This window comes from Gallus gallus, chromosome Z (assembly GCF_016699485.2).
Source record: "Gallus gallus isolate bGalGal1 chromosome Z, bGalGal1.mat.broiler.GRCg7b, whole genome shotgun sequence".
Lineage (NCBI taxonomy): Eukaryota > Metazoa > Chordata > Aves > Galliformes > Phasianidae > Gallus > Gallus gallus.
In genome coordinates, this window is record NC_052572.1 from 17,491,671 (window position 1) to 17,505,627 (window position 13,957).

The 13,957-nt window shown below is 38.6% G+C and overlaps 1 protein-coding gene across 2 annotated transcripts in view; it reads left to right on the plus strand.

The window, feature by feature from the left end:
* The window catches only part of DDX4 (DEAD-box helicase 4), a 31,795-nt gene extending 19,784 nt beyond the window's left edge, over positions 1-12,011 (plus strand). The window contains exons 11-18 of one of the 2 annotated variants that reach the window (XM_040655364.2): positions 59-213; positions 1,327-1,456; positions 2,493-2,659; positions 6,607-6,752; positions 7,592-7,691; positions 8,573-8,843; positions 8,996-9,076; positions 11,031-12,011. In XM_040655364.2, the coding sequence (XP_040511298.1) occupies positions 59-213; positions 1,327-1,456; positions 2,493-2,659; positions 6,607-6,752; positions 7,592-7,691; positions 8,573-8,843; positions 8,996-9,076; positions 11,031-11,111 (1,131 nt within the window). In that variant the 3' untranslated portion in view covers positions 11,112-12,011. The remainder of the gene's footprint in view (positions 1-58; positions 214-1,326; positions 1,457-2,492; positions 2,660-6,606; positions 6,753-7,591; positions 7,692-8,572; positions 8,844-8,995; positions 9,077-11,030) is intronic. The other variant, NM_204708.3, reaches the window with a different exon arrangement.
* The last annotated feature ends 1,946 nt before the right edge of the window (positions 12,012-13,957 follow it).

A 13,957-nucleotide genomic window follows, 5' to 3' on the forward strand; every position in this document is an offset into this window, starting at 1 on the left:
GCATGACTAATCAATGCTTTAAGTCTAAACAATATACATTGATGCTTTTTTTTTTAAGGCAGCTTTTCTTCTACCAATTGTGGACCGGATGATGAAAGATGGTGTAACTGCAAGTGCCTTCCAAAAGCAGCAAGAACCACAATGCATTATTGTTGCACCAACTAGAGAACTGATAAATCAGATCTTCTTAGAAGCAAGGAAGTTTGTGTATGGGTAAGCTTCTGTACTTGCTTTTTACTTAATCGGAAATAATTTTTTTCACAAACTTCCAAAATTTTCTGTGCCAATCAAATAACAAACATTGGAGTTTAGCTGGGTAATGCTCGTTAGCAAGTTTATTACTACACTGGGTTTTGTATGTTTAGTGTATTATATATTTTGATAGTTTTTTAACTATAAAAGAAGGATATTGAGGCCCTGGAGCACATCCAAAGGAGGGCAACAAAGCTGGTGAAGGGTCTGGAGCATAAGTCTTAGGAGAAGTCATTGAGGGAACTAAGATTGTTAAGTCTGTAGAAGAGGTGGCTTAGGAGCTACCTTACTGATCTCTACAACTACCCAAAAGGAGGTTGTGGTGAGGTGGAGCTTGGTCTCTTTTTTTCCAGATGACTAGCAATTAGTTTAGCTTAGTTTTATCTGATTGAACCTTGTTGTATATGAAGCTGAAATAATATCTTCAAGAATGAACAGAATTCAAATATGAAAATGCTTTCTGTATGCGTGTAGAAGCTTTAACAGAAGGCTGCATAAGGCAGTTCTTGTTAATAGATGTGTTTTTTCTACACACGATCTGATTTAGCTTAACTTGATAGATACAACCAGAAATCTCATTTGGGAGAGTACTAAATTGGTTCAGTGACAGGATGCATTTGAGGCTTAATGCTTGAGTAGCATTCTTTGCTTTTCAAAAATCTCCTCTTGTAAGTGTTCTGCACTGTCCCTTTGATGTGTGACACTTTAATATTATATTTTCTGACCTCTCTCTTTTTCTGCTGAGTCTTCAATATAAAGGGAGCAGTGTATAACACTCTTTCAATTCTTACTGCTGTGTTGTACCTCGGTTGAAGGGAGTGGGAAGAATGCAGTTCAGATACAGTGTTCCTTCCTCTTGTATGCAGTGCACCCTCTAATATGTAGTCTGAATGGGAACCCTGAGCTTACAGCAATTGAAATTTGAATTCTGCTCTTTGCTATATGCTCTATTATATGATAAAGGGATTAAAGCACTCAAATTAGTTTGTTGTAAATCTGACTGTATTCATGCATTTTCTTGTAATGATGCAGCTTACCTATGTAGATAACAATCCATTTTTTTCTATACAATAGGACTTGTATAAGGCCTGTTGTGATCTATGGAGGTACACAGACAGGTCATTCAATCCGTCAAATAATGCAAGGCTGTAATATATTATGTGCCACTCCTGGAAGGCTTCTTGACATTATTGAAAAAGGGAAGGTAAGTTTCTAAAACTTAGTCTGAGTTTCCTTAAGCCCTTTTAGCCTTTTATGTACTGATGTTCATTATTCAGATTTATTAGAAGCTAAATGGAGCCATGAAAACCACATGCCCTTTCAACACTTTGAACAAGTGCAAGTGAGCTTTTCATGGAATAAGTAAATATCATTGTTTTTGAAAGTGTGGTGCATCCAGTCTTTTCAGTCCTTATCGGGTCACACTGAGAATACCATTTTAGACCATGTTGGCTGTAGTGTTCTTGGCAATTAAATTTCACAGTTAAATAAATGTAATATTTTGTCTTAGTTTTCATAGAAAATCCCATAGCATGTTTTCTCTTTGTCCTATTCTTTTTGCTGCCAAAACTTTTGTGTGGGACTCTGCTAACATTAATTCTTTGAACTTTTCAATGCTAATTTTATTCAAAATATAATAAATTCCAGGTGTAATATTGTATTTAAGTTTCTATTTTTCTAAACATAAATTCAAATTGAAATTGTTATGTATTGGAATGGTGTCTCAGTGATGTTTTGCTGGACAAATATGGTTTGCAGAAACACTTTGTTGGTAATAAACTGGAGATTGGCTTTTTGTGGTAGTTGGGCTTCTAGTCACAATCTTCATCAGCAGTATGTACTTAGGTTGTTACCCTTCACATGCTTTCGGCATCTACTTTTTACAGACCAAGCAGTTTTTGAGAATGTGTTAGGATTGTATGAGAAAATCTTTTTAAGACTTGGACATGATTTCAAACCAGTTGTGCTGAATAGCAGTTGACCTACAGTAGGCTCTGTCTTGATTTGCATTGTGGAAGCAAGTTCTGAAGCATTTTGGTTTCAACATATGATTAGAATTGGCGCAGATTAACAGTGTTAGAGACGAAGGTGCAAATAAGGTATAATATCTGAGAAGAACCTGGGCTTTTATTTGTCAATTAACTTAAACTAGAAATAAGTATTTAAAAGATGGGTTTTGACAATTAAGTCTATGCTGTCAGTGAAGCAATGCAATTTTTCTTTCGTTGAAATATTTACAGATCAGTTTGGTGGAGGTGAAATATTTGGTACTAGATGAAGCAGACCGCATGCTCGATATGGGTTTTGGATTAGATATGAAGAAGCTGATTTCTTATCCAGAAATGCCATCTAAAGACAGACGTCAAACATTAATGTTTAGTGCCACTTTTCCTGAGGAAGTTCAAAGGTGAGCTAAACAAAGATGGAAATGTACCTGAAGGTATGCTTGTGTAGATATGTGTCTGAAGGGATAGTTAAGGGTATTCATTTTTTTTAAGTCTTATAAACTTGCTAGAATAGACTGAAAAGCTACACTGTTAATATTCCCTGCTAAACACTTTTCTCAGTAGCAAATACATCTAACTTACATAGGATGAAGGATGAATTGCATACTTTCTCAGGAGATTCTTAGCAAGAATTCTGTGAGGTTTGAAAGCTCTTGAATTCCTCTTTTGCAGAAGTCCTCATAGTGCTCTTGATTTTTTTTTTTTTTGCTTGTCTGTGCTGCTTTGCGCTTCTGTTTGAGCTTTAAAGCAGTGATTTTGCTCTTTATCAAGCAGCACTGGTACTGTAGTCTGAACTATTGTTCAGCTCACAGCCTTCCTCATATATCATCCTTCTTTACATGTATGAGTGCTGTTTAGTTTCAGTACTTCTGAAACTTCCACTAATGGGTTTTAGATGCATCTTACATCTCTGCTGCTCAATACATGTAATATTTTATTTTCCAGCAAAAAGCAAGTTTCAACAAAAGGAAATGGTGTTGCTGAACCTGACAGAACAAAGCATCCCTTTCCCTCTAGGCAGATGAACATCTTAAACATCTTTATTAATGATCTTGATGAGGGGATTGAGTGCACCCTCATTAAGTTTGCAGGTGACAGCAAGTTTGGAGGGAGTGTTGATCTGCTTGAGGGGCAGAAAGGCACTGCAGAGGGACCTGGATAGACTGGATTGATGGGCCAAGGTTAACTGTATGAGTTTCAATAGGGCCAAGTGTCAGGTCCTGCATTTTGGCCACAGCAACCTCAGACAACCCTACAGGCTTGGGGAGGAGTGGCTGGAAAGCTGCCTGATGGAAAGGGACTGTGGTGTACTGATGGACAGTTGGCTGAATATAAGCCAACAGGGTGCCCAGGTGGCCAAGAAGGCCAGTTGCATCCTGGCTTGTATCAGGAATGGTGTGGTGAGCAGGACTAGGGAAGTCGTCCCTGTACTCAACTCTGGTGAGGCCTCATCTTGAGTATTGTGTTCAGTTTTGGGCACCTCAGTACAGAAAGGACATGGAGGTGCTGGAGCAGGTCCAGAGAAGGGCAACAAGGCTGGTGAAGGGCTTGGAGAATATGGCCTATGAGGAGAGACTGAAAGAACTGGGGCTGTTTAGTCTGGGGATGAGGAGGCTGAGGGGAGACTTTATTGCTCTCTTCTAATACCTGAAAGGTGCTTACAGTGAGAGCGGGGCTGGTCTCTTCTCACTGGTGGCAGAACAAGGGGAAATGGCCTCAAGTTGCACCAGGGTAAGTTTAGGTTGGCTATCAGGAAAACTTCTTTACAGAAAGGGTTGTTAAGCACTGGGATAGGCTCCCCAGGGAGGTGGTTGAGTCACCATCCTTGGATGTGTTTAAAAGCGGTTTGGATGTGGTGCTGAGGGACATGATTTAGTGGAGGGTTGTTAGAGTTAAGGTACTATGGTTAGGTTGTGGTTGGACTTGGTGATCTTTAAGGTCTTTTCCAACCTGAGTGATTCTATGATTCTGTGATTCTATGGATGTTTTTCAGTATTTCCACTTCTAAAGAGACTATCATCTAAAGATCCTGTCTAAACTCAAGAGTCTGAACTTCAGTTTGAGCAGTTGACATAACTGTGATGGCTTTTGTGTTAAGTGATACTGTTGTGACATTATGACTTAAAATAAAAAAATACCAGCAAGCGTTTTACAGTTTTGATAGCATACAAACTAATCCAGACCATTGAGGTGAAATACATTGTTACTTCAGTGGGTCAGATGCTGAGGGCTTTGTTCTGACTTTTTAACAAGTAAGAATATTTTTGGGAAGTGAGGGAAATAGTATCTTGGTACTTGAGGGTGTCCTCAGTATAAGGGGAATGGACTGTCTTCTAACATGTGATCATTTAATGCAGCTTTTGGTGAGATGAACTGCATTTTGTGAAGTAGGATTGAAGTCACTTCAAACAGTCTTACATTGACTGGTGTGGCTTTGGTTCCTCAGTCAAACCTCTTCTGGAGATGTTTGTATTGAAAAAAAGTCTTGTAGTGAACTAATAACTGGCCTTGTTTCTGCAGCTGTAAATCAAGCATTAAGATAATATTGTTGATGAGTGTGGTTCATGTTCCTTTTGTGTTTACTGTTCAGGCATGAATGTGATCTCACTGTTATATACTGGAAAAAGATTTCAATTTAAGATGAGGAATATGCTCTAATTGGCTAAGCTTTTGGGGTTTAGAGAGAAACACTGATCTTTGGATTTCCAGATTGCCATTCAGTGTTGGGGCTAATGCACTTGCTACACATTTTTTATATGTATTGGAGGATGAGTTCAGAATACTATAACTACCAGCATCAGAAGGGAAATTGCCTTCAATTCAAAACATGTAAGACATATACTGACTGCTTCCTCTTGATGAAAGAAGTCTACCGCGCTACTGTCAGTCTTAGAGAATTTTCAAGTGCTAATAAAAGACTTTATGTGAATGCATAGATCACGGTTTGGAAATGTCATAACGTTCTTAAAGCCTTATGAAACTAAAATGCCTGAAGGTAATACTCTCATTTTAGAGGAGTCAAAAGCTTTTTCTTTTTTCTGGAGTTGATTTATTTTTTCATATTCTGGAGTCAGAAAAGCTGATGATTTTTTCCTTATTCTGCTGTCAGAAAACCACTTCAGGTAGTGTGTTCTCATGGTGCTTTCTTTGGCTTTGTTCATTTCAGACTCTCCTGCACTTCTCTTCAGGCTTTTTATTGAGGATAGTCAGATTTAGTTTAAATATGCTGTTTAGCTTTCTTCCTTGAGCTTGCATCTTAGCTATGGCAAACTTTGGTCTGACCTCTGTTGTGTAGAAGAGTTGAGAGCCATGGTTTTCCTAGCTGATGTGAGAAATTTTGCTTAGCCATTTTGGGCTTTATATCTTCCATTAGAGTGGAAGATGTCTTTCCCTTCCAGTTTTTTATTTACCTGACATTTTTCAGAGACCTTAAACTTAGCTTTTACCTTCAATTTAGAACTGTTTCTCTGAGACTTCAGTTACCTTTCAGATTGTAAGACCAAACAGATGTTAATCTGTAGTAACCTCTATATTTGCTATGAGAAACACACTGTAAGTGGTGATTACCCCTATAAAATTAGGTGTGAGATTCTTTAAGTCAGGCCTGTAACATCTTTAAGGCTTGACTTTTTCTAGGAGTCTAATCTAAAACTTAATTGAGGCTGTCAGTTTCAGTTAAATGTTAACTTGTTTGTGATTTGAATTCTAGTGCAGTGAAAACTACATTGTGTACACTGGATATGAAGCACACTTACAGATTAACACAATTTAGTAAAAATTCTCAACTATTATGGGGCATCTGTTGGTGATACTGATTTTGCCAAATTTGATCTCTCAGATAAAGATCTGAGACCAGAACAGAAGCTGAGTTTCACCTACGGGGTCCGGTAAATAAATGCAATGAGATAAGCTGTATGTTTTTACGCGGTGCTTTTATTTGACAGTCAAAAAAAAAAGTGTCTCTTTGAAGACTAATGTTGGGCTCTGGGTGGTGTAGGATTCTCCCTTGTTCCTTTCAGACAGTGATGAAATAGTGCCCCAGGAATGGTTCTGTGCGCATAGGTGTCAGGAACATATTCCAGGCATTTATGTAGAACAGTTTGTGAATGCAGTATTTGTATTTTTGAAAAGCTGTGAGCAAGTCTGTGCACTGATCATTTTTTGTACAACTGTTTAGGAACTGATACAAACTTAGCCTTTTTTGAAAGAAAATACATGTGTGGCATTATATTCTCCGCCTGCTGAGAAATTATATAAGTAACTGTTGTGATGGCTGCTTGATCTTAAAGCAAAAATAAGCTATATTAATAGTGTTCATAGTGCTTAATAGCGTTTGTTTCTCTTCAAGGCTGGCTGGTGAATTTTTGAAAACAGACTATATATTTCTTGTTATTGGAAATACCTGTGGAGCCTGCAGTGATGTTCAGCAAAATATTCTTCAGGTTCCCCGGTTATCCAAGAGGGATAAACTAATAGAAATTCTACAAAGCACAGGTAACTTTCCTTACAAGTAACTGTCTTCCAGGAGAAATAGAATTGCTTCCTTTTGAACTTTCGCTCTTGCTGTTGATCAAGTCATGACTGCGTTCTATTGCATACAATGAATAATGGAAGCTTGAAGCATTTCCCAGGGAGTCATAGCTTTTAGAGAAGTTCGTATTGTGGGTATTTATCAAGGTCTCACCTTTGAGTAATGGCAATGAAACTTCCTGAATGGTTAGTTTCTTTGCATAGACAGTTACTAACTGCTTTAACACCTGATGATACTCACAAGAGTGTAGGTTTATTGTAAGCAAACCTTGGGCCTGTATTTTTTCCAGGGGCTAGAATTTTTCTGATTATGCTCTCCATGTGTCATATCTTCTAATGCTCAGAATTGTAAATGAGTTTGAGGTGTATACCTTGCTTTTCAGTACTTGGAATCATAGAATGACCTGGGTTGAAAAGGACCACAGTGATCACCTAGTTTCAACCCTCCTGCTATGTGCAGGGTTGCCAATCACTAGACCAGGCTGCCCAGAGCCACATCCAGCCTGGTCTTGAGTGTCTCCAGGGATGGGGTATCCACAGACTCCTTGGACAACCTGTTCCAGTGCTTCATCTCCCTCTTTGTGGAAAAATGTCCTCCTAGTATCTAACCTAATATCTACCCTAAACCTCCCCCGTCTCAGTTTAAAACCATCCCCTCTTGTCATGTCACTGTCTGCCCTTGTAAAGACTTTAAAGACTTAATTTGAAACTAGTTCTCTGATTAGATGTTAACTGCAGCCTCTAAATAGTGAATTTGCATCACATTTCAAACTCCAATAGATCTGTACTCCTTTTTAACGTAGGTGGTGAACGAACCATGGTGTTTGTGGACACAAAGAAAAAAGCAGATTACCTTGCAGCCTTTCTTTGTCAAGAGAACCTACCATCCACCAGCATTCATGGGTGAGTATTAAGTGAAAGCTGTTAAAGTGTTTATTGAGTCAGTAGTAATGCATCTGAAAAGGAACTTTCCTTGAAGTCAGCTTGTATTGGTTTAGTTTGCCTTGTAATCCTCAGCAGCTCTATCCTGCTGAAAATGCAGCATTTCTGAAGGTGAGTTTTATCACTTTGTTTGAGCGTGCATCCTCATGATTGACCACATTTCAAATACTCTGCTGCTAAACAAGAAAATTGAATTTAATGAATTCAGTAGAATCAGCTGTTGTAATACAAATAACAAAGACATAGATACAAACATAAAAAAAAAGATGAGATTATGTTCATGAATTGAAGTGGGAGTTGTGGATCTTCCTGTCTGTATTACTGATTCCCCAAAGCAGTAAGTCAAGTCATGGACTATAGAGGTTTCTGATGCTGTCATTTCTGCCTCTTTGATGTGTTGATGGACTTCTTAAACAGTATTTGTATAGAGATTGGTGTAAAAAAGATTTTTCTCTTGTGTTCTCTTGCAGTCTGATCATTAGTGTCATGTATCCTGTTGTTTTCTCTTCTTCTCTGAACTCTCTTATCTCTGCCCTAGCACCCTTTCTTCCCTGTTTCCCTTTCTATGCTTAGCTTTGAGATTATTTTACCTTGAAGTGAACCATAGATGCACTTGTTGAAGTAGTCCTGATGCATATTATTTTCTGAAAAAATGCAATTGCTCTGGAGTTTGAAGTCAAAATAGGTAGGTCTTACTGCTAATTCGTTAAAAATTCAGAAAACCTAAATGGGGAGCATGAGGGTGATGTTTCTTTCAAGAACTGCTTCTGTCTGTGAACCTTTTCACTTGCTTCTTAATACTGCAAATTTCAGAGATTTTCTAATAATTGCTTTCTTGACAGAGATAGGGAACAGAGAGAGAGAGAGATAGCTCTTCGCGATTTCCGTTCTGGAAAATGTCAAATTCTTGTGGCAACTTCGGTAGCATCAAGAGGCCTGGATATTGAAAATGTTCAACATGTTATTAATTTTGATCTCCCTAACACCATTGAAGATTATGTACATCGAATTGGACGAACTGGTCGTTGTGGAAATACTGGCAAAGCAGTTTCATTCTTTGATGATCAGTCAGATGGCCATCTTGTACAATCTCTACTTAAAGTGCTTTCAGAAGTAAGTTTCAGATCTTAGTGCTGAATTTCTGTTTCGTAGGATTTCACTTCAGTGTACTAAGCAAGAATTACAACCTTACTGTGGTTGTGTAACTCTTAATGTGAATTGGCAAAGTGGTCAAAGTTTATGAATTCCCTTTTCTAATTATGTAGGCCCAGCAGGAAGTTCCGGTTTGGTTGGAAGAAATGGCTGTCCAAAGAACAAATATTGTTGCTTCACTTGGTGCCCAAAGGGTAAGTCTGGAAGTCTTTGCTGTTGGAATTCTGTGTCAGTATAAAAGTGTGGTTAGCAGCATATATCCAAAGTATATATTGCTGAAACTTTTGGACCTGAGTCCCTTATCTTAGTTGTGCATTTTAAACATTCTTAATGTTTCTGAAACACTTTGTTTCTGATAACTTGTCTTTAAGTTTGACTGTTTGCATTGTAGCTGCATTGGTCTTTATTTGCAGTATCAAAAATGACTCTGAAAGAAAAGGTTTGTGCAAAAGGTTTGTTCCAAAAATTTCTCCACTGCTTATGCATTTCACTAAGTAACTGATTTGGCTGACAACTTAAGGTAATTGTAGCTAGATATATCTCCTAATCCGATTCATGTCAAAAATTTTTATAGTGTTTGTGGTGAGGAATTTTATGGCTTCCTAACATTGCTTTTACCAGATATGAAAATACAGCCTGAATAAATGAGAGAGTCTAAGTAGCATAGCTGTCAAATATGCTGTTCTGTGCATACTTGAACTTTTTAAAATTGATGTTTGATAATTCTTGCTAATTCAATTACTACTTCAATTTTGATGTTAACAAAATCAATTCCTTGATCGCTTGTTTTCATAAGAAATTTTATTACATCTCACTTGCATTCCAAATGTTGATACACTGTTAGATGTCAAGAGAAATAATTACTCATTCTATGTTCATATGATGTCAGATACTCATTTCATGATTCATATTTTTGCCTTCCATAATTAGTGAAAACGTGTTGGGTGTGTCCACATGCCTGTCCCATTCTTTAATCAGATCTGAATGTTTTTTTTCCCTTTGGGTCCTCTTTGGGACACTAGTTAACTTACATTCTTACTTCTTTCTCATGCTTGAAACCTCAGTGTGTCATTCATATGTAATTGCATTCAAGGACACTTAATTTTAGATTGCTTCCAAAGGCAAATCTCATCAGTTTTTCTACCTGGCTTCCAAATACACATCAGCCTTTGTGGATTGTCCCAGTACTTTGTGAAACTTTTAATTTCTAGATCTGAGACAGTCTTTCATGTCCTTTGCAATGTCTGAATTACAAGATCTGAAATTTTAAATTCACCCACTTGTAAATAGATACGTTTCAGAGGAAACATGCTTGCTGTTTGTTATGGCTTGAGGATGCTTCCGTGTTAATCATATATGCAATGCATGAACTCTGGAGTTGGAGATTGTCAAATTCTAATGCCTGCTTCATGAGCCTTCCTGAAAACAGTGTTTCCAAGAAACAGCACATTCCTATCAGCATTTTTTTCTTTGAAATAAACAAGTAAACCTATTTTTTTTCCCAGTGCTTTTACTGGTCATGACAAATACCGATAGCTACTATTTTGTTACGGCGCTAATATAACTGTGTCAGTTGGAGTAGGCTTCTGTAGCAGTACGGGTGTTGTAAGGATGCTGATGCCCTTTATCCTGGGGAATAAAGAGAACATCTTCATTTGTATGCATTATTCACTATCTCTTTGAAATGGAATGCATGAAAAGGTCATTAGATAATAAAATGATTAATTTGGAACTGCAGTCTGTTGGAGGCTTTTATCTGGCACTTTTTGAATTATCTAGTAGTTGGCTAGGCTTGTCCAATGGAAGAGGATTTTATTGGGAAGATAGTGCAGGCAGTCATCCTTGAGAAAGAGAAGAAAGATTTTCCTTGACATTACATGAACCAATTTGTGTTGGTTAGGGGAAAAAGTTGGGATTTAAACTTAGGGAAAGATTACCCTCACACCTGGTAAAAACTGAGGTTGGTGAAAGCATGTTCATTTTAGACTGGAGTCTAAAAAGCAGTTATAGAAAGCTCTTTCCTTGTTTTAAAAATTAGTGTTCAGATAATACTGAGGGTTATGAATGCCTGTTGTTTTGCAGCAGCTTTTATTGTTAAAAGCTTGATACTGTCAATGATTCTAAACTGGTACCCATTCTCTTTCCTAGAATAATGCAGGCCGTGGCAGAATGAACCCAAGAGAAATGAGGATGTCATATTCTGAAACAACATTTAAGTCATGGGAGTAAAGCAAATTTAGCACTAAACTCTGTTGTATTCTGTTGTGGTTTAAGTGAACTGTTGCAGTTAATGTTTAATTACTGTTAAGTTTTATGAAATGCTTTGTGTTTACAAGCTACCTTGTATCTCATGATGGCGCTTTCAACAATGAAAAAGGAACCCATCGTTGATTCTCACTCAGTGTAGGAAGGCAAAAGCCATTTTCAGGAAAAAAAAGCCTGAAACTAAGTGTTAAATGTTTCAGTCAGTAGGTGTTTACTGATGCTTATATGTTACTACAAATAATGTGTTGCTATAAAAGAGTGAGTTGTCATCCCTGTTTTGCTTGCAAGTGGAAAATAGCATATCACTTGAACTTAATACTTTGTTATTAAAATTCAGTTAAATTGCAACTTGGAAGCAGTGTATGTATTCAGTGCCCTGGACAGCATGACTCCTTTTCTTGACAATTTTCCGCAGGATTTGTGTATCCATTATGACTTCAGGTCAGAAGCTTGGGGTCATCTTGATTTGCTAGCTGTAGGAAATACGTATGAGTAGTAATTTCTGGAGGGAGATGTACACTTGAAGTCTTCCGTGTCTATGAAAAGCAACCAGAGTAACTGCAGTCATGGGTCATCTGTATCCTAAGAAAAAGCCTTCGAAGGGGGCTGACTTATCCTTGTTTCGAGGATCACTTCAATCACAGGGTGCTTTTTGCTTTGCCTCCTGTCTTATACCTGTTTGGTTGGGGAGTATCAGGATGAGTTGTGTAACTGACTAAAGAGGTATTCTGGATCTGTTGTAGGCTTGCATTTTATTTGTAGCTTGTAAAATAATTCTTATCATAGTTTTCCTACATTTCGTACATTTCATTGCGTTCTGTACAATTCATCAAATAAAGCATCTCAAATGTTTTCTACTAGAAATGTGTAAACACAATACGTAACTTGAATTCATGAGCTTTCCTTAACTTCCATGCTTAAAGGAATACATATTCATCTTTGTTTAATTTGATGTGAGTGGAAAGGGGGGAGTTTAGGAAAAAAAATCATTCTGGTTTTTGAATTTGCCTTCATGTAGTTAAAACTGAAAAGTGAGAATGTGCTCACATGCAGTATTTTTAAAGGCACATTTGACTACTGATTTGTTTCAGTTCTCTATTCTTTGTAGATAACTACACATCCTATCCTTCCATACAGTAGCTTTCTTTGTTAATTTCCTCTCCTGTCCAGTTAAAAAGAGGTTGCATGGACTGACTGTTGAACTTGCCTGCATGCAGTCCTCAAGTAAAGTGAGTATCTTTTTGTATGCCTTTCAAAACATTAAACTACATTCTTCCCTTTTCCTCTGCTTCTGGTAGACATAGATGTGCTCTGTGTATCTAAATTATTGAAAGCATTAATGAAAATGATTTCTTTAAGGAAAAAAGCAACAATCAGTTAACTTTACCAATCTTAACAGTAGGTTGTTGGCTAAATACTCTGTGCATAAATTTGGAACCAGTTCTAAAGTCTCTTGAGAACACTTGGAAGGCATAATGCTTGCAAATCTTTGAAATGCTCTGTTACAATAGCACATTACTAAGCTTAAAATAGTATTCTTCAGCACAGACTTTCTGGGCAAGGCAAACTTTCATAGATTCACAGAATTGCAGGGTTTAGAAGGGACTTCCAGAGATTAAGTCCAACCCCCTGCAAAGCAGGCCCCTACAGCAGGCTGCACAGGTAGGCATCCAGGTGGGCCTTGAATGTCTCTGGAGAAGGAGACTCCACAACCTCCAGGGCAGACTGTTCCAGTGCTCTGTCACCCTCACTGTGAACAAGTTCTTTCACATACTGGTGTGGAGCTTCCTATGCTCCAGTTTATACCTGTTCCCCCTTGTCCTGTGCCCACAAATCACTGAAAAGAGGTTGACCATGTCCCTTTGACTCCCACACAAGTTATTTGTAGACATTATAGTAACATCTCCTCTGAGTCATCTCTTCTTGAGGCTGAACAGACCTGGGTTGCTCAGCCTTTCTTCATAGGGGAGATGCTTTAGGTCCTTTATTTGTGGCCCACTGCTGGACTCTCTCCAGGAGATCCCTCACTTTTTTTTGTACCAGGGAACCCAGAACTGGATATAGTAGTCCAGGTGAGGCCTGACCAGGGCAGAGCAGAGGGAGAGAATCACCTCCCTTGACCTGCTGACCACACTCCTTTTAATGCATCCCAGGATCCCATGGCCCTCTTGGCCAGCAGGGCACACTGCTGGCTTATGGACAACCTGTTGTTCAGCAGGATTCCCAGATCCTTCTCTGCAGAGTTCCTCTCCAGCTGGTCATGCCCCAACCTGCACTGATATTTGTGGTTATTCCTTCCTGGGTGCAAGACTCTACACTTGCTTTTGTTAAATCTCACCTGGCTTCTTACTGCCCAGGTCTCGCTGAATGGCAGCCTTTCAATGCGTCAGCCATTATACTCTGTGCTTGCTGAGGTTGGACAGTTAGCCCCTCATCTAGGTCATCAATGAAGATGGTGAACAAGACCGGACACAGCACTGACCCCTGGGGAACACTGCTAGTTGCAGGCCTCCAACCAGACTCTGCTGCTGCTGACCACCCTCTGAGCTCTGCTAGTCAGCCAGTTCTCAACCCACCTGTCCACTCATCTATCCCAAACCACTGTCTACTCATCTATTCCATACCTTCTCAGCTCTCTTATCAGGATGTCAGGGGAGATAGTCTCAAAAACCTTGCTGAAGTCAAGGTAGACATTATCCACTGCTCTCCACACCCCATTTTCTCAGCTGGCACTGATCATGGCAGGTTACAAAGTTGGCTGAGTGTGATATCCCCTTGGTGAATCTGTGCTGACTACTCCTGATAAACTT